This window comes from Melanostigma gelatinosum (assembly GCF_949748355.1).
Source record: "Melanostigma gelatinosum genome assembly, chromosome: 15".
NCBI classification, from domain to species: domain Eukaryota; kingdom Metazoa; phylum Chordata; class Actinopteri; order Perciformes; family Zoarcidae; genus Melanostigma; species Melanostigma gelatinosum.
Window position 1 is genome coordinate 13,165,111 of NC_136648.1, and position 22,122 is coordinate 13,187,232.

Consider the following 22,122-nt stretch of genomic DNA (forward strand, 5'->3'; position numbering starts at 1 on the left):
TACAAAACTTCAACATCCTCAAAGGATCTGATATAACGAGTGGGACATTTCCGGTGTTGTCTCGCGCTGACACCTAGTGGACAGTGGAGGTTCTGTATGCTGCAGAAGGACCTTTAGGGGTCACTAACTGGCGGACCGCGGTCCGGATCCGGACGCAGATGCCGTTGTATCCGGACCCTGGACCTAAAACCGATTGATCATATATATCATGATTATATATTTAAAAAAAGCTATACAGCCTTGATTATAAGAATGATATTAATTTGTTGGTGTTTTTCCTTATTTGTTGAATGTAAATGGATTTTTATTAGGATTTTATGTAATGAGTCTACACAAAATAGTCATGCATAATTACCCTTTTTGCTATGAAACCTCTAAATATGATATGTGGTGAAAAATTACCTTCAGATAACACATCATTTGTTAAATTAAGTTCACCTGTGTGCGATCAAAATCAGATTAGGCATTAATCAGATTAATCAGGCAACAAAGAGACCAAAGATAAGCCTGAAGGAGATGGACAGCTCCACAGCAGAGTTTGGAGTATCTGTCCTCGAGGACCGCTTTAAGCCGCACACTCAGAGTTGGGCTTTTTGGAAAAGTTGCCAGAAAAATAGTAATTTCTTGAAGGACTATAGTTTGGTGTTCCCCACATGTATTTTCTCATGCTCATGATACTTACATAATTTTTATTAACTGAATTCTTATTGTTCTTTAATTTTTTATAAAGTACGCTGGCTGTACTTTGCTTTGTGGGTTCTTTTCAGTCCATTTTGACTCAGGAACGGCAAAATGTCTTCTGCAGCAAGCAAGAGAGACGTTGCATTCAAATATCTGCAATGTTACAAGATGTTAGAAGAGGAAAACTAGGCACTGCCCGAACGTGCATGGTGGTAATCTGGTTAAAGCGCAGAGGTAGTGAAGCTGTGGAATGATGGGTCAAGAGCTGAAAACATTACTCTCGAGCTGATCCGCTCGTGTCCTGCAGAGAGCTCCAGGACAAGCTGTAATTCCACTTGAAGATCAGAGGGGCACAAATTAAAATAATTGATACCTGGTAAAATGTCTTGTGATGTAGAGTGTAACCAACATCCCAGATGTTAGATCATTGTAACATATTTACATTTTTCCATCACAAAACAATGGAGGTAATATTTACAATCTCATTCAACATTGTAAACCCTGTGTAACATGCACTGGTTTGTCAAATTTAAAGACAGCATGAAAATTAATTCTTCAGGGAGTTCATCTCATCAGTTTATCAGTTCAAATTGCCACATGGTTCATCCAGATAGACTTTATCCTACAAATGGCTCAAATTGTTTGTGAAACATTGGCAATATATGGAAATAATATACAACTGTTACTCTGACAAGGCAGCAAATATTGACATTGAAACAAAATATTTTTTTGCCCTAATTACACCTTTTCTGAAACAAGTTGATTTATTTTGTGAGGTGGCTGTTTATCTCAGCGTACAGGTAAAATAAATGTATGTCATTTAAAAGTAACAGGTACCCTTACCCTTCCATTTTTGACATGTGTACAGAGCAATTGCAGTACAATCTTCACCATTAGCCACCTGGCAGAGCCCCTACAGACTCCCTGTCTCTTCTTGCACTCTTTGATCGCAGCCTCACCTGCTGGTTTGAAGGAGAGCATTTGCTTCACTGTTGAAATGACAAACACTGAGCAGGCATGCAAACCCCCGAGGAAAATGACAATGAAGGAAGTTAAGATAACCTGAGAATGTAATGAAGCAAAATCAGTCAGCTGACTGATTCACTCTGTCTTTCATTCATCTGAAAAGCCTGAGCTGGGTGTAGCTGTTAGGCCTGATTTGACAGAGCATGTCCTTTGCGTGTTCTAGCTTGTGGGTCAGCTGAAACAAACACAAGCAGAAAGCTTCTGACTTATGGGTTACATCATCTTTTACGACTATTAGCAATCCCTAATGCAGCCTGTTCACACTTGTAATAAAGTGTGGTTTTTTATATAACATGGGATTTCTCAGGCCTTGCCACAATATATTCTGGATCGCATCTAATAGTTCTACACTTGAACCAAAACTGATGTTTCTCAACATTTTGTCTCCAATTGTGACAGGAAGGACACAGAGTATAAGACATGGGATGAAGGTTCTGGTGGGAAATATCCTGAAAATTGTTCGACACATTTATTGAAACAGTAACTTTATAACTTTCTTTGTGCATTGATGTGGATTCTTTCTATCTAGCAATTCAGGAATATATCTATCAATGTGGAAACGAATAAAAGTGGCGTGTTGAGAACTCTAAACAACAATTTCCCAGGCTGTGTTACTTGGTGACTTGGTGTTTGGACAAGCTAGCCCATAATTCTTGCATATTTCTTGAGGACTTAAACAGCAGTTGACTGCGCTCGACCCCTATTTTTTGACTGGCCAAGACCAAAGTTAAAAGGACATTTCCAGCTGTTTTGGGACGGAGGGTTCATTTTTACCTTCCAGGCATGTTTTGTCAAGAATTCGGCTACGATGGAAGGGGGTGTGTCGCCATGTTTTGCAAAGTGGGTCCATAAAACAAAACAGAAAATGTTTGTTTGCTTGTTTGACAGCTATAGATTTAGGAAAACATAATGCTTTTGAATGTGTGGTGTGAGGGAACCAACAACGCCACCTGGAGAAATACACCTCTAGAAATATAAGCTTAACAATTCTAAAAACCAATATCTTAAGGAATGCATAACTTCTACCTCCACTCATGGCTTCATCAAGGACTATGACTCCAGCAACTGGACTGCCTGCGCCACCAGTAGGAGCCCTGCTGTCACAGGACGGTTTCTTGTGGCTTTACAAGGAGTCCTATTTTGTTTGAAGTTGGCCTTTTATCTCTGGTTCATGCTCAGTGTCCTAATGAGTTCTTCCACCTCTCAACAGAAAATGCATGAGGGGTGGAGTTAGGGCTTCTTGCAGCTCAGCGGCCAATGGAAAGGCCCCAGTATTAACGACAGTATTTATGAACAGTTATGTTGTGCAGCAGATTAGACCTGGACTGGGGAGATGCAACAACAGGTAAGTTGTTTTCTTATCCACTCTAGTCGTCAAGTTTAAAAGTAGAGCTATACATATAAGGTAACCTTTGCTTTGCAATGTTTATGTTGTGTATTGCAGACGTCCAGGATGATTTCCCAGGTGTCCCTGCTGAGGAGGCTTTGCTACGTGCTGTTAATGGCAGGTTTGTCTCAATAAAGTGCATGAAATGATTCTTCTTCATGTAGAAGTTAAAACCACACCAATAAAAAGTTGAATGTGATTGAATTGTATCTGTTGATAGCGCTGTTCATATGGTCACAAGTTGAGCGTCCCTTTAATTGCTCTGTATTGCTTTGCAGAGTTTTGTTGTTTGTGGTGTCTAATATATTCTCTGCCTCCCTCCAGGTTTGCTAGAAGCAACATCTCTGATGAAAGTGAAGAATCCCGGAGGTATTTCATGTACCACCTTCTTGCAGATACTGGCACTCTGCTTTCAATACTATTATGCTGGCAGTGACGTTCTTCATACAAATAATTGTTATCCTGTAAAGGGGTTCACCAAGGCACCTCCTCGAAGACCAAGCACCGACAGGATCGGCGCTTCTCCCCCATCTCCCGTTTTTGTCCATTTACATAGGGGTTCACCAAGGCACCTCCTCGAAGACCAAGCACCGACAGGATCGGCGCTTCTCCCCCATCTCCCGTTTTTACCCATTTACATAGGGGTTCACCAAGGCACCTCCTCGAAGACCAAGCACCGACAGGATCGGCGCTTCTCCCCCATCTCCCGTTTTTGCCCATTTACATAGGGGTTCACCAAGGCACCTCCACGAAGACCAAGCACCGACAGGATCGGCGCTTCTCCCCCATCTCCCGTTTTTACCCATTTACATAAGGGTTCACCAAGGCACCTCCTCGAAGACCAAGCACCGACAGGATCGGCGCTTCTCCCCCATCTCCCGTTTTGCCCATTTACATAGGGGTTCACCAAGGCACCTCCACGAAGACCAAGCACCGACAGGATCGGCGCTTCTCCCCCATCTCCCGTTTTTGTCCATTTACATAGGGGTTCACCAAGGCACCTCCTCGAAGACCAAGCACCGACAGGATCGGCGCTTCTCCCCCATCTCCCGTTTTTGCCCATTTACATAGGGGTTCACCAAGGCACCTCCTCGAAGACCAAGCACCGACAGGATCGGCGCTTCTCCCCCATCTCCCGTTTTTGCTATTTACATAACTGTGCAAATAATCAATAATACTTATATTTCTATAGGATTTTAAATGGTCCAGCTGATCCTAACATTTGAAAACCTTACATACATTTTTTTCGAGTGATTATAAACATAATGCCTTGCAAATTGGAATTTATATTGCAATTCTTTCCCCCCCTTATAATTCCAGATTTTTTTGTTCTTCCAGAGAATCCAGTTAACATCGGCTCTGATCAGGCACATGATTTCTTTACTAATTCTCCACCTAAGAGGAACATTGATCCAAAGTGGTACAGAGGCACTCCTGATTTCCAGTCCTACTACCGCTTCTACAACAGTATCGGACACATTGAAGGAGTAAGTTGAGGTTCATTTCAAATAATTATATAAATGGTTGTACTTGTATTACACTATTCAGCCGAGGAAAACTTGTTTTCATTTCCTCTCTGATATGTTTCTCAATCAGCTCTATGAGATCGACAGGATCAGAATGTTGTATCAGCAGATGCGTCACTTGGAGGTAACCTATGGCCCAGATGCCTCCAGTTACCAAAATGTAATGGGTGTGCTGACTACCACCGCACCACCAACTACTACCACTCAGCCCCCTCCACCACCCACCACCCCTGCCCCCACACCAGACCCTCTGGAGAATGCTCAGAGGATCTATCTGTGTAACCCCAAAGACCCACTGTGCAAACCTCAGATCGTCTACCTGCCGACAGGGGCTGTTGCAGTACTGTGTGACCCACGAGTCAACCCCACCTGCAGGCCCAAAACGGAGGAGGAGATAAAAGCTGTTGCTCCTCCCCAACCACCCCCAGCTCCTCTGGCTCCCAAAAAGTCTGTGCAAACTCCCCCTCCTCTTACTGTCAAAGGTATGGAGTATGTCTGTGATCCATACTGGGACCCTGACTGCCTCATCGATCACCCTCCTCCCCCCATTTAGGAAACACCAGAGGCACCCGCTGAAGGGAAAGAGGAGGAAGTAGCAGAAGCCAAGGAAAGTGTAACTGAAGAACCAGCCATCCAGAAAAGCCCTGGCGTTATGCCGATCCAGCTCCTGAACCACAGTAAAAACAAAGAAATACCTAAGAGATGATGGCCTTCCATACAGGGTAAGACTACAATATTAAATCGCAAGACCAAACCAGTGCAGGACTGTGAGCAAATCCACTTTAAAATCAAAGGTTAATGTTGAAATCATGCAAATCATCAAATGTTGTACAGACATGTAGACAATGCCTTTACTGTGTTCGCAGTTTTCCACATGACAAACCACACTGACTTAATTGTATGAGTGTTCATAAGAAATGCACAGAAACCTTTGTATGGAGTAAAAACATAAACAATTATAATAAAAAAATGATTGACAAATGTTAATAAATATGTGTGATTTTATATATTTTTAATTTTTTTTTTATTGTTTTGACGAAACAACCAAACAGTTTGTAAATTAGCTAAAATTGTCTCAATTTCAGGAAGCTACAACATTAAAATGCTGCTTACATCATTAATGGTATAATAATCATATATTAGAATCATTTTATTTTAATTTAAGACTCTGGAATTGGACATTCTACTTCTTTTATTTCAATACTTGTATACGTAATTTATTGATTTTGTGGCAGTGATGATTTTAGTTCAATAAAGGATCGAAATACTTCTTTCACTACTGCTGCCGAACAAAACCCATCAAACATTGAGACATTTTTCAGGAAATTGCTAATTCCGCCAGTAGGGGGCAGTGATACTCTACTTTAACAGTTGTGCGGCCAACCACCGAAGAACAAGTCGGCAGCGGAGTTAATTAGCTAACTGCCTCTCTTCCAGCATCATCAGTCTCCACCATCACTTCTCTTCTCTTCAGGCTTAACGCACGCAAAACAGGATTCTATTGTCATCTATCTACGTAAATCTAATATCTGATACCAGGTATTTTACCACGCCTTCATAACCGTCTTGTTTTTATACGTGTCAGTAAACGGGACAGGACAGCAGGGAGGTTCGGGCGTTGGTCGGCGATGCTACCGTTATAGTCGCTCATTGTGACAGTAGGCCCTACCGGCTGCCATGGAGATTAGCATGCTAGCACAGCTAAACTAGACGTCTGTGCCGACAGTGTAGCCGTTAATTAGTTAGATTATAATAATGTTCGAGCCAGAAGAAAGCCTCCGTAACATAACGCATTCAGTAAATACGCGATTTGTGATGAATACACAACCGATGAAATGGCCACAATAGCGAGTTTACATTGTTATCTGCAGATTTGTGAGGGCGGTTATTGGTGTTGGAGCATCTCGGTGGTCCAGCTGGACACTCCCGACACAAACATAACATAATACATTGAGGACATGTATGTATTATTATGAGGACATGAATGCGACCTGATGATGAATGATCATGATTTTAGCTGGTGTATACGTTACGTGTTAACGTTATATGCTGTGTATGAATAGCCAATTAGCCACACCATCACTAAAACGCTGCTAGCTCTGACTTTTAACATTTGTGTCAGAGTCTAATATACTAATAATATGTATTTGTAAACATAACCAGGGTATTTTACAATTACCTAGCTTTTACAGATTTAGTATGTGTATTTTTTGGAATAATCCACCCTCTCAGTCGTTTCATTTCATCAGGAGAAAACAGATAAAGGGAACCTTGTTATGAACAGCTGGCTGGTGTTCACATGTCACCAGTATGACCGGCCCAGGGCTAACGGGGAATGCAGCACTGATACGTTACTGCTGCAAACAACACAATCTGGATATTGCAGCACTGATATGTACTGATATGTGTACTTAGTTCAGCATTCAGTTTTTTGAAGTGTTTTTTTTTTAACCAACTTTGCCTCAGTCTAGAATAAGAAAGCCAGTTTGATTTCTTGTTTCATGATTTAAATGTCATGGTAATTGAAGTGTTTCTCTATGTTTAAGATAGCATTGCATCAAAAAGAGGACAGGGACCAATCATTATTTTGTTTCTCAATATATATATTTGTCATTTTGTCCAAAATCGCATTACTTGTTGCAACACTCCAACACTCATGTCATACTTTAGTTGACTACCATGTTTACCACCATGAAAATCTTCAGCTTTGAGAAGCTGAAAACTTAGAATATTTGGTATTTTTTTTGCTTGAAAAATGACTAAACTGTTAATTGATAATCAAAATAGCTGACAATTTTTTAAATCAATTTATCAAAGAATCATTTCCACTCTAAAATAGATTTGCTGTGTAGTTTTGAAGCATTTGCAATTAGACCGTCTCGGTGCTCAGGGTTGATACATAAATTAGTGTTGGTTGGTAGATACACCGCAATGCTCACATGGACTAACAGGGCAATTAGGAGCAATGAATAATAATATCATAATAATGTCCCTGAAAAGAGATTTATTTTCGCCTTCACACAAGGTCATTTTTAAGTCACAGTACAGGATGTACAGACTGTGTGTGTTGCTCAAGGTGATATCTGATGTTCACACTGAAGCTTTCACTCTGGTCCTCCACTTGAACGTCAGTCTCCGGCCTCCCTGCTTACCTAAACATTAGGGCTGAAGTGATGAGTCAACGATTGGTTGTTTGACAGAGGATAATTGGCCACTCTTTTGATAACTGATGAATCAATTAAGTCGTTTTTTGTGATGGTTCCAGCGGATAACTTGCTGCTTTTTCTTGTCTGTATTAATAGTTGTCAGACTACCAATATTCGTTAGTTGCAGTGCTACTAGACACGCTGTAAGCCTAGTATTTCATTTGCTGATATTTAGTTGAGGATCCTGGACAGGGCTCATGATGAGTGAAGCGAATTGATGAACCATAATTACATAACTCATGAGCGTCGCCCTGTAACACCCTCTCGTCCTCCTGCAGTATGTCTGACAAGAGCGAGCTGAAAGCTGAACTGGAGAGGAAGAAGCAACGGATCGCCCAGATTCGAGAGGAGAAGAGGAGAAAAGAGGAGGAGAAGAAAAAGAAGGATGTAAGTGGTAGAAACAGTAGCTTCAACGTTTCTAGTATTGTACGTGTCACTTGAAGAACCTGCTTGGCTGCTGCTTTGTGTTGAGCCTGCTCTGTACTCTGTAGGGAGACTCCAAGCGAGGAGCTGAGGTGGGTGGTGGGTCCTCAGGTGGTCATGAAGACTCTGACCTGGAGAGGAAGAGGAGGGAGGCGGAGGCGCTGCTGCAGAGTGTCGGCATCACCCCTGACATACACCACGGTAAACACACCATGCCCGCATGCTTCTATTTCTACCTTTCACCCCCACTTATCTGCCATCGATTTCTGGTTTGCTTGTTGCAGTGTTCATAAAAGTCCCCTCTAACTTTGTGTCTGGCTTGGTTTCTGTCACTGCCCCCCCCCCCTCACTCAATATCTGAACATTTTATATGTTTCTGCATGACACCTAAAACCTGCCTGCCATTTATTTGCATTCTCTCTTCTCTCCTTCTGTCCTTTTTTTTGTTTTGTCCTCCTTCCTGCATGCAAACTCACTTACTCACTCACTCGCTCCCTCACTCACTCACTCGCTCCCTCACACACTTCTTCCCTACCTCCCACCCTCCCTCCCTCTCTCCCTCACTCACTCACTCACTCACCCATTCATTGACTTACAAACACACACACTCACACTCACAGCTCAGCCCCTGAGGGTAGTAACAGAAGATACATGTCTGTTTCACTACCTAGTCCCCGCCCCCATGTCTCCCTCCAACAAATCAGTGGGCAGCGATGCAGGAAGCCAAGACTCTGGGGATGGAAACGCAGGACCAAGGTTTGTGTATGTGTACGCGCGAGTGTGTGTGTGTGTATGAATATGAGAGACGGAGATAGAGATTGGTTGTTTAAGGTAATTTTAATGTAATTTTGGGTTGTACCTGCATGCCAAGTGTGTGTGTATCAACGTGTTGAAGATACTTGATGAGTTCTGACCTCCTCTCCTCTTTGCCTTTTCACCGGCACGCTGACGTTTCTCAATTAACCCGCACTTCGTTCTTCTTCTCTCTTTGTCTTTCCTCTTCTCTGTGTTCTGTCTTTCACATTTCTTGATTGGCTTACCTTTCTGCCTGTCCTTTTGCATTTGGTTCCATCCTCTTGTTTTCCTTTTTCTTTCTGTCTGTCCCGTCTTTCTCTGACTAACACCGTCTGGTGGTTTGGCTGTAGGACATTGCATTGGGACCCTGACCCCTCTACTCTGCAACTGCACTCCGACTCTGAGCTGATGGGGTACTGCTCCTCCTCTCTCCTTTAGCTTGTCTTCCGACTTTACTCAGTTTGTGTGGTTTCACCTTAGATTTGTCTAAATGTGTTAGTATTATGTCTGTACATCGTTATTTATGTCTCTACATGTACAATTTTCATTCCGTTCTGCCTTTCATCGCAAACCTTTGTATGCGTGACCTTATTTCCACCATGGTGTGTGTGTGTGTGTGCGTGTGCGTGTGTGTGTGTAGACGTGGAGCCGTGAGGCTGGGCATGTCCAAAGTGACCCAGGTCGACTTTTCCCCGAAGGAATTAGTAGCCTACTCCAAAGAAACACAGACGCCCACCGAGGCCCTGACGCACACCGATCAAAAAGCAGGTAAACAAACATACCGGTATACACCAAAAAAAGAGTGTTGTCCCAACTTTCTACCTTGGTTTAATCAACATTCAATAAGAACTAAATCAAATCTGTTTGTTGTCCAGATGAGGAAGAGGATGAGCAGATAACTGCTCCCCCAACTGCAGAGGATGCCCAGGAGGACAACGGTGAACATGGCGATCAGCAAGACGAGGGTAAGGACAGAAGTTTGTAACACGTAAACTCTCAAAGTGTGAGCTGGTTGTTGATGACCTGTTAAATATTAATACCAATAACTGTGGCAGGAAATCCACTGTGCTTTAATGTTGCTGATTAATAGGGGGAAAAAACTGTCATTTCTATCCATCCAGCAACATGTTACCTTTTTTTCTTCTATCTTTATTGAACTCTCATTCATGTGTACAGACACTCCCAAAGAGCTGACAGAAGAAGAGAAGCTGCAAGTCCTGCACTCCGAGGAATTCCTGTCATTCTTCGAACGAGGCAGCAGAATCGTGGAGAGAGCTCTTGCTGAGCACGTGGACGTCTGCTTCGACTACAGCGGCAGAGACCTCGAGGACAAGGAAGGGTGAGGCACACGGAAAAAAAGTGTTTCAAGAAAGTAAACAAATATCTAAGATAGCAGTTTAATGATGGCAGGCTTGATCATCCTTTTTTGTTGGGGTGGGGATTTTCCTTCGCAGTGATTTGCAAGCAGGTGCAAAGCTGGTTCTCAACAGACAGTTTGCAGATGAGCGCTGGACTAAAAACAGAGTGGTCACCTGTCTCGACTGGTCACCTCAGGTGGGTTGTATTTGTCATTGATCCCCACGGAGAAATTCATCCTGTCAGATGTCCAAACCCGCACACCTGGCAGCGTGTCAGTGAGAGCAGACTCCTGTGTTGATTAATGCTGTTGTTCCTCTCAGTATCCAGAGCTGCTGGTGGCCTCGTATAACAACAATGAGGATGCTCCCCATGAGCCGGATGGAGTGGCACTGGTCTGGAACCTGAAGTACAAGAAGAACACACCCGAGTACATCTTCCACTGCCAGGTAAGGAAATAATTCACCATGAAAACAGTATCTTGAGGAGAGGTTACATGGGGCGCCTTCGTAGCCCTGTGGTTACAGTGCATGTTACCGCAATGTGCCAGGTTCAATTCCAGACTTCAAGAGTCAAAATGTATAGTTTTAAGCCTAATACAACCAAATACCCAGGCAGAAGCAAATATACTGTTTATAACAGTACGTTTTTTTCCTTCCTCTAGTCAGAGGTGATGTCAGCCGGGTTTGCAAAGTTCCACCCCAACCTGGTGGTGGGTGGGACATACTCCGGACAGATCGTCTTGTGGGACAACAGGAGCAACAAGCGCACCCCTGTTCAGAGAACTCCTCTGTCTGCATCTGCACACACAGTAATGCACTGGAGCGCACACACCTTCATGTCGACACACTCTCACAAACTATTCCATATACGGTCTTTTGAAATGATCGACTACTACTGTGTGTTTTTGTGGTAGTTTTTCCAGCCAATTCGCTTTTTTGTCTCTGCATCTGTACACCTGGTAAGTGTGTGTTGTTCTACTCCTCTTAACTGTGCTCTGCTCCGTTCAGCACCCAGTTTACTGTGTGAACGTGGTAGGAACCCAAAATGCTAACAACCTGATCAGCATTTCCACCGACGGCAAGATGTGCTCCTGGAGCCTCGACATGCTCTCCCAGCCACAGGTACGCTGAGCTCGTATGGACGGATTAATGGCGGACACGCCGCCATGAATATCAGATGGTAGAGTCTGACCCTGTGCGTGTGTTTGTTTTCCCTGCAGGACAGTCTGGAGCTGGTCTTCAAACAGAGCAAAGCAGTGGCTGTCACCTCCATGGCCTTCCCTCTGGGCGATGTGAACAACTTTGTGGTGGGGAGCGAGGACGGCTCGGTCTACACAGCCTGTCGCCACGGGAGGTGTGTGATCTTTGACCTCTGTCCTCATTAGCACCAAAGGCAGCGGTTGCGACTTCTAACAAATTGTGAAAAAAAAAGCCTTGAGGGGAAGGAAGGTAATTAGCAGAACCTTTCGCTGTTGTTTTTACGTGCGTTACAGTAAGGCGGGCATCACTGAGGTGTTTGAGGGCCATCATGGTCCGGTGACCGGGCTGAGCTGTCACAGTGCTGGAGGACCCGTTGACTTCTCTCATCTCTTCATCTCCTCCTCTTTTGACTGGACTGTCAAACTCTGGAGCACTAAGGTGAGATATTCACACGGTCACTTGCAAAGCTGGTTTTGTTGAATCCCCTTTCAGTCACGATACCCAACATTAATCCAACTCTCCCTCTGTTCTTCCCGTTCCTCTGTACAGAGCACCCGCCCGTTGTACTCGTTCGAAGATAGTTGCGACTACGTCTATGACGCCATGTGGTCTCCAACACACCCGGCTCTGTTTGCTTGCGTGGACCTGGCCGGACGCCTGGACCTGTGGAACCTCAATAATGACACCGAGGTACACACACACACAATTCACTGAATAAGACCTTTAATTTCACCCCCATAGCTTGACATTTTGGGAAACGCACCTGTTTTTGTTATGGCATCAATGTTCTCATCTGACTTGATTGATTAAGCGTATTTCCTACTATTCTTCCATGAGTCGCATCTACATGTGGCTGTGTAACGGGGGAACACTGATGGCCATACATGAATCTGTAAGCTGCTGTGTGTGTGTGTGTGTGTGTGTTAAGGTTCCCACCGCCAGCGTGTATGTGGAGGGCGCTCCAGCACTGAACCGCGTTCGATGGGCTCACTCCGGTAAAGAGATTGCCACGGGGGACTCGGAGGGGCAGGTGCAGGTCTACGACGTAGGGGAGGTGAGATGTCATGTTATCGGTCTTTTTTTTTTTGACGGCACTCTCTCCAGCTTTTCCCTTTACATGCTGATTACATGCGTTGTCCTTCGTCTCTCCGTCTCTGCAGCAAATATGCGTGCCTAAGGCCGACGAGTGGACGCGCTTCGTCAGGACGCTGGCTGAGATCAATGAGAGCCGAGACGAAGCCGAGGAACTGGCCAACGTCTGATGCTGCAAACGCCGCACCGACGACCGCTCATACATTTCTCTCGAGCACACTACCCGACACTGCCAGAGGAGCAGCGCTCTCCTCTATCTGGCTTCCAGCTTTTCCACCTACTACTACATGGATTGGCCTGAGGAGATTTGCAGAGCTAGAATGCATAGAAAAGACCCGTTTTTGAATGTGAGAGTGAGTACATTTGAAGGGACGATGGATGTCATGTGTAGCAGTAAAGCAACCACAGTTTACGTGGTTGAAAGTTAAACTGGCAAAGGAATACATGGAAGTGATTTTCAGCACAGATGTGACTTCTAGCTTTGAGAACATCTTCAGGGTTTTCAGAAACTGCTCTTCTCCTCAGGCCTCAGCCCTTTTTTAAATATGCAAACCTTTGTACTTGCACCTTTTATTACCATTTGAGTGTTTTTACATGTTTTAATATTTTCGGGACACGCTTGTGCACATGGCTGTCTAAGTAATTCAGCAGAGCTAAAAGACAGAAAAGCTGACACATCTCTATCAGATCCTCTTTATCCTCCGCAGCACTTGAATTTGATGACTAGCAGCTAATGTGCTCACACATGCGACCTCTGGGCTGTGCGGAAGTGTGTCATTCTTACATTCCAACCACTACAATATTTAATATTTATTCTGGTGGTTGCACTTATTTAAATATTTTGTGTATCGTTTAAAAAAAATGCTGCTTTGTACTAAATGCTTTAGTACATTACTAAGATTAGCACTGCAAGCTATTTACCAGGCAAACATCTGTTACTATACTTGCCTTGACGAGTATAATTTAAGTGATTTCTGTACCAAAGGTTATTGTTTTATACTCTGTACCTGTGTAATGAGTAGTAGAAGTTTCCTGACTTGTCCTCTTTATGAGGATCCAAATAAACTACATTTAGATTTAACAGGAGGTGCAAAGCTGAGGTTGGAAACTAGTTTACCCTTTACCACAGAACATGAATGAGTTTTATTCTTTTCCATCCAGTCGTTACCTCCCTCCAGGATGCAGCAGTCCGACCTCAGCAGACTCAAACGCTTTCTCTTTAATGTTTAAAATGAGCTAAGAATGCACTGTTGCAACCATATTTGATAACATGAACAAGATCAGTATTCTGCATATACTTATTGTACTGTATGCTTCCCTGCTGCTGCTCATGATAGTTAATGGTTGCACATTTCCATTGGAATAAAACTCAAACTCAGTCAATTAAAACCATATTGATGATTTATTTCAATAAAATACAGTGAATGAATTGATACATTTAATTTATTATTATCTAATTATCTCATGATTCAGATTTTATCAAGAAAACACTTGATTGTAAGTCAGTAAGAGTGATTGTCCCCCACGTTTCCATGACAGTAGTTACTGTATAACGACGCAGACCGAACGTTATCTTGTAACTCTTTCCTTCCCGTCAATGAGCCGTCTCACCACAGTTAGTCAATATGTACAGTAGCTAGCCTCCTATGGAAGGACCAATCGAGAGAGAAACCCAACACCATGCTCAAAAATCCAATATTTTCTATGCCCGCTGTCCAATAGGAGAAAAGTCCTGCTCGCACGGAGTATCAGACGGAAGACGGAAAACAGAATGAAAATCAAATCAGCTAGTCATGAGAGAGAAAGGGAGAGGAGTGCCCGAGGCTCCGATTCATACGAATGCTGGAGAGAAGAACACAAAAGATGGGCGACGCCAGGAGCCTCCAGCCACTGAAGATACAACACAGTCAGCGCTCCGGTCCCGTCGCCGTCTGCTCGGTCACATCCACAGCTGCAGCCAGCGCTCCACCTCCACTACTGGCTGGGGACCAGCGGAGCACACCGTCACCTGGTGTTGTTTTGAAGGAGTGCGTGTTTTTGTTTGTGTATCTATCAAAGTGTCTGGCTCCTGGTGGAGGAGGAGAGGGATGGCAAAGTGATATGGAGGTTCAGGCCTCTATGGGGCCGGCGCGGCGGCGACTGGCTCTGGGTGATGTATGGAAACCACGCCGGATGACTTGAATTTGGGAAGGTGGAGGCCAAATTTGTTCTCCACGCCGGCAAAGGTGGCTGCGGCCAGGCGGTAGCCTCCGACGTGGTCGGCGTTGATAGGAGGAAGCTCTGAGATACGAGACCTGGGTGTGGGTTCAGATCCTGCCGGGCGACTGCAGAGAGGAGAAAAACCACCAATCAGAGTGAGGGGTACGATGACAGGTACTACAAATTATATTTTTTAACAGAAATTAAAGAGAAGAAAGCAAGCAACAAAGCATCAAAAGTCATAAAGAGTAATATGTACTCCCTCTAAAACTATATGTTCTGTATTTCCGTGCTGGCCATGAACCCTACAAGCGCATGATGCATCCTCACGTGCTTCCCCAGCGTCCCTCCCCGTCTACCTAACAGCCGTCTGCATTTTTAAAAAGGCTACATAAGTGACTTCACTGCTCACTCTCCTGTTAACAAAAAGATCAACTTACTGTCCTCCAAAATCAACGTATAACCACCGCTGCAAGAACTCATAAGTCACCAGTGTGACACCAAACTGAGGAGAAGACCGGCACATACGAGCTGGGGAAAAGACAGACAAAACAAGTCAACACGGTTTAATTGCAAAAACCAGACGTGCATTGTGTCGACGCATGTACACAAGCACGCACCTCCAGCTCCCTTCCACAGAGCCCTGAACCCCTCCTCTTTCATTATCTTCCTGAAACAATCGATGACTCCCGTGTACGTGGTCTGTCCTGCCCTCGCTGCCACTTGCAGACGAGTCTTGATGACATCGGCAGGCGTCACGAGGGAGGCTGCAGGGATACCTGGGAAATAGAGTTACAAAGAGGACAGGTGACGCATGTTTCTTCAAGCATGTGTAAAGTGTGGTCTCCATGACTTAAAGGGCAGTAAAAAGTCAGTCGTAACAAATAACAACAGCTAGTTTATTAGTATTGCTTATTTCTGCCGAGGATACCTGCAATGGCTCCAGCAGCGAGAAGCTGCAGAGCTCCCAGCCTGCCTTGCTCGTCAGCAAACTGGGTCTTGAGGTGGGCGTACGCGGGGAAATAGATGGCAGAGAAGGGGATGTCTCTCAGGAAACATGCTTTAGCACCCTAGAGAGACACACAAAGAGCAGACAGATGTATGAGACTGTGCTTGAGAGCAGACTATGAAAGAGGGAGGCAAAGAGGAAGAGTGCATACATGCCAGACAGAGGGAGCGCCATTAAATGATATACAGTGAGAAAACGCTGTTTGCACGCCTGCCAGCTACGCAAGCAACTCATCACAGGGCGGCCTGAGACGCATTACCTTGTAGAGGCCGAAGAAGCCCAGCTCGCGAACCACGTTGACCGCACTGACCCGCGGTCCGGTGGTGATCTCGCCTGCCACCTGCAGGCGAATCTTCACAATCTCCAGAGGGTTGGTAAAGATCACCTGAGAGCCTCCAGCCTGGAAGAGAAGGAGGAGCTTGTTCACGCATTACATTAAAAAAAATAATAAAAAATACTGCTCCTGCATCTCACACGTACGCAGCCGAGAGAGTCTTGCTCATGAAATGTATCAAAAGTAAAAAATGAAATCCTGATCAATCATTTACTTTGTCATTTCCTCGGACGGTAAGGTGTGCTGGGCCAATGTGTGTAAGGATGAACAACGCTATCAAAAACAAAAACAGAAGAAAACAAAAACACGTTGCATTGGACGAGGGCAATTTTAGTCTGGGTGCAGTTTAGCATTGCTGTCTGGTGTCAGATGTTAGGAGCTCTGCAAGACGGTTAATACAACAGACTGCATGCACAAGTTACTTTTTAACGGCCTCAAACACCCGACTGCATTCGTTGGTATCTAGTGTTCATAGATGCATTCACAGACCGATACAAAAGTGTTTGAGGACATGGTACTTACACAAGCACCAGACAAAACCTCAGCCAAAAAAGGAATGGTGTTGTCCTTGTTGGTGAACTTGTCTCTCACCAAGTCATTCACCTGGGAGACACAAACACAAGCAAAGACCATTCAGAGTAATGATAAAAATCACTCCCTCATTTTCATCCAGCCGTTGTAGATTCCCCTAACGTCATACTTTTCATCCTGTTAAATTTCAATTTGATTTTAAATTTTTACTGAATTTAACTTGTCATTTTATGGACCCCTTTTGTCTTATGTTGTTTAAATCCTTACATGTGTTTTCAAGCTCATTAATAAATCAGTTTTACCAATGTAACATTATAAGTGTGGATGCAAAGTGAAATTGAAGTGCAGGAGGGTTGTGCGTTGTGTTTGTTGAGGGCAGGTACTCACTGTGAGTTTGATAGCTTTCTCAGGCGCTACACCTATAATCTGAGGCACCAGACCTGTAGAGCATCAGGGCTCATTAGTATTACTGTGCAGACAGTAGCAAGAGTAAATACAGATATGTTGTTCAAGAGATGACTGGCATGGAGAGGAAAAGCAACATAAAAGTGGAGAAAGATGAAACACACAGCGAAGATGAATGAATCAGATAAAAGACACTAAAGGAGAAATCACTGGTGGTGCGACTGCACACGGGGGGACATCACAGGTGCCTTTCTGGCTTACCTCTATAGAAGCCGAAGAAGCCCTCATAGCGAAGCACCTTCTTAGCACAGTCAAAGCTGTTCTTGTACATCAGCTCTCCAACAAAGGACCCAGTGGACCTCTGGTTCTGCATACGGGTCTTTACCAAGTCGATGGGGTACACTGCCGTCGCTCCCGTAGCTGTGATAAACACACACAAAATCGGACTTAATAACATCCGATATGAATTAGACATATCGGATGTGGCTGTGTGTCCATCACGCTGCATTCTGCCTCCGGCCACAGGATAACTCACCTCCGGCGATGGCGCCGAGGGAGAACCTGTAGGCAGACTCTGCAACCTGGAGCCAAATAGGCCTGTTACTGTCCCCATGGGCCTGATGGGAAGAAGAAGAAAAGATCACTGACAATGACATCAATTTTATCGCAATTTAGGAGTTTCACATAACCGACTGCCACAATCATCCTACCTGTTTTTGGGTTTCAACCAGGTGATGAGGCAGACATCCTTCCTCTAGTGGAGCAATCCTCTCAATGTCAGCAAGATTCAGGCGCCTGTTACACATGGGTTTATTTCCTGTTATTTGCATCATTGTCATCCTAATATCCTTCAATAAATGTCAGCAAAGCATCTAACGGAGTATCAGAGTGAGTGTTACCCGGAGGGGGAGTGCAGGCCTGACAACTGGTACAGGATGTCAATTTCCATGGGAGTGATCTGACCGAACCTGTTGGCAGCATGAACAAACTCCTCTGCAGAGAGAGAGAGACCAGATTAGAATCTTTTACAATAACACATTCCTGACACACCCATGCAACATCTTTAGCTGGAAGTCAAAGACACAACGGGACAATAACGGGAGCACAGTGAATCTGTGCACCTTTGGTCAGGAGCGTGTCGTTCCGCGTGCCAGCCAGCGTGCTGTAGATCTTGCGAATCAGCTCCATGTTGTTCAGGAGGGCGTTGAAGGCGTTGAAGTAGGAGAAGCTGACCAAGTGAGACGTACTGCCACCTGCAGCCTGGCAGAAGAAAGGCACAGGTACTGGTTTCACTATAAACAACATGTTTTGGTTTCTTATATTCAACTCCCAATGAGAAAGCAAGATCCACAATTTCATACATTACTCAATAGTGCCATATTTAAATTTAAACGGTACCTTTTTTTTATTGCGAGGGCTAATGAGTAACTGTACTCCTTTACTTTAATGGCCATAACGTACTGCGCATTTCTTTTACTATAGCCTGGGCTTCAGGTTTAATAGCTCAGCATTAACCAGCACATGTAGCCCTGTCAAGACATGTCGGGGAAATGAAAGTGGGAATGTATGGACACACCTATTGCAAGAGAACAAGAGAGCCTGTAGAAAACACAAGTACTGTTTTTAAAGGTTGGTTAAATGGAAAAACTTTACGTCCCTGTTTGCCTTGAAACAGTTTGCTGCTCAGTAAAAACTAAGATGAATGAGCTTCCAATTATAAAAAAGGAATTTTAGAACAACCAGAGCTGTGTTTATCTGAAAATAACAATCCTCCTCAAGTCAATCAGAAATGAATATTTTATGGCCTCAGGAAAAAAAATTCCAAATTACTGTCAGAAAGCTCTCCACGCACTCACAGAGACAAGGTTCTCCTCCACAAACGGCGTGAGCATGTGGTGTCTGATGGTGGCCATAATGTCACTGAAGTCCATGGCGGAGATGACGCCATTCTTCCCTTTGTCCTTCTGGGCAAACGCCTGCCGTGCATGCTCCAGCTGCAGCTCCTGAAAACATGACACGGCAACACTGTGCGTAAATATAGTATGTAGTGAAACTTGAAAGAGACAAATAAAGTAAGAAGAGTAGAGAAAAAGCAATCAAACGCTTATCAGTGTGTGTGTGTGTGTGTGTGTGTGTAATCAGCACACCTGCAGGAACTGGGTGAACTCCAGGTAGCTGAGGCGTTTCTTGCGGTCGTGCCCAAAGTGCAGACGGATGAACTCACATTCCCAGTTGAAGGGGATGTGGTGGTGCACTGTGGTCTGGCTGAAGATGTCCCGGACATTCTCTGCAGCAAAAGCACAATAATTCACCATCCGGACAAATTTTGATAATTAAATCACATAATCTCAATGCCGTGTGAGTGTGTGTGAAGACACATACCAAAGGAAATGTTTCCGGTTCCAGTCTTGTCAAACAGCTGGAAGGCTGTTATGAAGAGCGTGTCGGGCGCACACAACACCGACTCAAATGCTACAAACTCCTGGAACGAGATCAGCCTGCCATTGCACATGTGGTGGAAGAGGAAAAAAACATTTTATATTTTGTTCTTTGAGACAGTTTTCATGTTTTACCGCTGATATGAAAAGATATGCAAACATAAACTGTAAAATGTTTTGTGTTAAATGAAAGGCCAGGCAGCAAATGACTTACAGCTCATTTCTGGGTAAAAAAAAGCACATTTGATACTAAAGTTTCTGAGCGGATCTACACACCAAGTCACTTAAATCAGTTGAATGTGTGCACATACATGCATGCACAAACAATCTGGGAAATGGCAGTCATTGGCAGTTTTATCTTATCTTTAAATGTAATAATGGCAAGTACATATCAGACATGGCTCAATAAACTGTCAATTAGTAATGATAATCTCTGTGTGTGTGTGTGTCAGTACATACCCGTCCTTTGTGGTGTCGGCCACAGCAGCGATAAGCTGTACAGTTTTGGGGTTGTGGTGGATCTGCGTGTGTAGTCCTAGATACCTCTGGACGAAGTCTCCTGGGGTCATAAACCTCTCTCCATCATTGTCCGCTACACTGGCATACTGAGGGGACCAAAGACAACACCGGCATCACTACCTAACCCCGACTACATTTAATAAACAACAACAACTGCTCCTTATACACAGTTAAATAACCACAACAAAGGTGGGCGGTTTTATTCAAACTACAGAGCAAACATTGCTGTAAACCTCCAATAATCTTTAGAAAGTGTGGACACCTTCTACATCACCTGGAGATGACGAAGCAATAGCATGACAAATCAGCGGTTTGATCAAAGTCATGAGGGTTGAGTATGACATGTATATCTGTACTATAGTGTCACACAAGCTGTGTGAACGCCATAAAACACTATAAGGTGCATGTTTTACTCGCTACCGCACACTCACTTCTCCTTTCAGTGCTACTGCATCTGCTCTGTCATTGGTCGTTTTACTAAAGTTTGCTGGTGATTCGAGCTGCACCTCAATAACAAAGGTCAGTGTTATTTCAGTTGTGGGGTGGCGTGTCAGAGTTACACACTGAGCAGGAACACGTGCTCTGGTGTTTTCAGCCTGAGAGCTATTTGATCCATCAGGGTGCCGGCAACTGCTGGCACACTCCGCACAGTGGAGCAGAGTGAAGGTTAACCAATCGCTCACATGACATCTCAGTGTCATGCACAAGAGTACTCCGAGTTCGCCTCCTCTGACATTACTAAATGTGCTGTAATGTAACAACAGGCGTCTGTGCTGGACTTTCAACTGTGTGGCTAATGCTGCAATTCAAACCCCATGACAGACCTACAAGCTCATTTCACCCAAAGTGAACACAGTCCTGACTCCTGGGTGAGCTGTTTGCTACACGGAGAGCTCACAAATACATCTGATGGATATGTACATGATGAGCACACATGTATAGACATGCGTAATCTGACATTGACCAAAGAAACATTTGACTTTGATGGGATCAAATCTGTGCAGACCTTACCTTCTGGAAGATTGATTTCAGCTCACTTGGGTCCCCACGTTTGGTAGATTGCACCTAAAATAACACATGGCATTATTTGACAACATCCCCGCAAAGAAGGCTTGTGTTCAAAGCAAGTCCTGCAGGCGGTGTGTACTGCACATGACATGAACCAAAACAAGCTAGCTGCTTTGGGTTCCGGTCTCCTTGAAACGTCCACTGTCGTGAAGGAGACACACAACAACAGACACAATCAGAGTTAAACGACTACAGCCGGACAACAAGAGTCTCGTTGAGCAAGACAGCAAGCGAAACCACCGACCAAGCTGCTTCAAGCTCAAACTACTGTTACATTCGGGTCGCCGGCTGGCAAACACCCACTACTCGTATGAAGAGGACACAGCGCGATGCAGCGACATGTTACGCTTTGAATCTGCAGACGGCTGCTGTAAAAAAGATGCCACGTTAAGCTAGTGTTTGTGGTCGTATCGCGGTTAGGAACAATAACGCTAAACACAGCGGTTCAGCGTTATCTCGCTAACTTCGAGGTTGTGGGTGTCTCATCAAGGCCAGCCGGTGCGACAGCTAGCCCAGTGATGCTACAGCCACGAAGGCGGACACCACGCCAGAGACACCCTGCCTCGGGCTGCATCGGGAGGACGAGCTTCATTCTCACACACACAAGGACACGAGCAGAAGACACGCAGACACGTTAAAGCAGAGGGTTGAAAATCGCTGAGAGAGCGATTCCGAAGTCACCTTGACCGCCATGCTGATTCGACGTCACGCACAGTGAGCGAGGAAGGCGCAGACGTACGCCCTCAGACGCGTCGTGTAACGTCAGTAGTAGCGCGAGCACGACCGCATCCTAGTACCGTGCGCGCATGCACTCTCTCTCTGCGCGCATGCACTCTCTCTCTGCGCGCATGCACTCTCTCTCTGCGCGCATGCTCTCTCTCTCTCTCTCGCTCTCTCTCTCTCTCTCTCCCTTCCCCATGAATAA

General features: G+C 44.6%; 3 protein-coding genes across 3 annotated transcripts; 2 read left to right on the forward strand and 1 right to left on the reverse strand.

Moving 5' to 3' along the window:
* Nucleotides 1-3,040: 3,040 nt before the first annotated feature.
* LOC306789814 (uncharacterized protein) lies at nucleotides 3,041-5,173 on the forward strand (the record flags this gene model as incomplete). The annotated part of the gene is made up of 5 exons (XM_079285882.1): nucleotides 3,041-3,052; nucleotides 3,152-3,215; nucleotides 3,419-3,463; nucleotides 4,433-4,581; nucleotides 4,691-5,173. 5 exons carry the CDS (start codon nucleotides 3,041-3,043, stop codon nucleotides 5,171-5,173), a joined length of 753 nt encoding a protein of 250 aa, XP_079142008.1.
* An 875-nt stretch (nucleotides 5,174-6,048) lies between these two features.
* LOC306789438 (dynein, cytoplasmic 1, intermediate chain 2a-like) lies at nucleotides 6,049-13,943 on the forward strand. The gene is made up of 16 exons (XM_079285391.1): nucleotides 6,049-6,159; nucleotides 8,105-8,213; nucleotides 8,318-8,450; nucleotides 8,921-9,005; nucleotides 9,685-9,812; nucleotides 9,920-10,009; nucleotides 10,221-10,383; nucleotides 10,499-10,598; nucleotides 10,724-10,849; nucleotides 11,065-11,211; nucleotides 11,411-11,524; nucleotides 11,623-11,756; nucleotides 11,896-12,040; nucleotides 12,152-12,292; nucleotides 12,531-12,656; nucleotides 12,763-13,943. Exons 2-16 carry the CDS (start codon nucleotides 8,106-8,108, stop codon nucleotides 12,862-12,864), a joined length of 1,842 nt encoding a protein of 613 aa, XP_079141517.1. The 5' UTR covers nucleotides 6,049-6,159; nucleotide 8,105; the 3' UTR covers nucleotides 12,865-13,943.
* A 134-nt stretch (nucleotides 13,944-14,077) lies between these two features.
* On the reverse strand, nucleotides 14,078-21,981 carry LOC306789437 (electrogenic aspartate/glutamate antiporter SLC25A12, mitochondrial-like). Its single transcript, XM_079285390.1, has 18 exons — nucleotides 21,879-21,981; nucleotides 21,141-21,194; nucleotides 20,070-20,215; nucleotides 19,555-19,670; nucleotides 19,320-19,459; nucleotides 19,029-19,175; nucleotides 18,294-18,432; nucleotides 18,072-18,165; nucleotides 17,883-17,967; nucleotides 17,708-17,789; nucleotides 17,434-17,592; nucleotides 17,155-17,207; nucleotides 16,759-16,839; nucleotides 16,162-16,302; nucleotides 15,825-15,963; nucleotides 15,514-15,672; nucleotides 15,334-15,424; nucleotides 14,078-15,018 (listed from the first exon to the last, which is right to left on the reverse strand). The coding sequence occupies exons 1-18, from the start codon at nucleotides 21,888-21,890 to the stop codon at nucleotides 14,811-14,813; spliced, it is 2,046 nt and encodes a 681-aa protein (XP_079141516.1). The 5' UTR covers nucleotides 21,891-21,981; the 3' UTR covers nucleotides 14,078-14,810.
* Nucleotides 21,982-22,122: the final 141 nt, after the last annotated feature.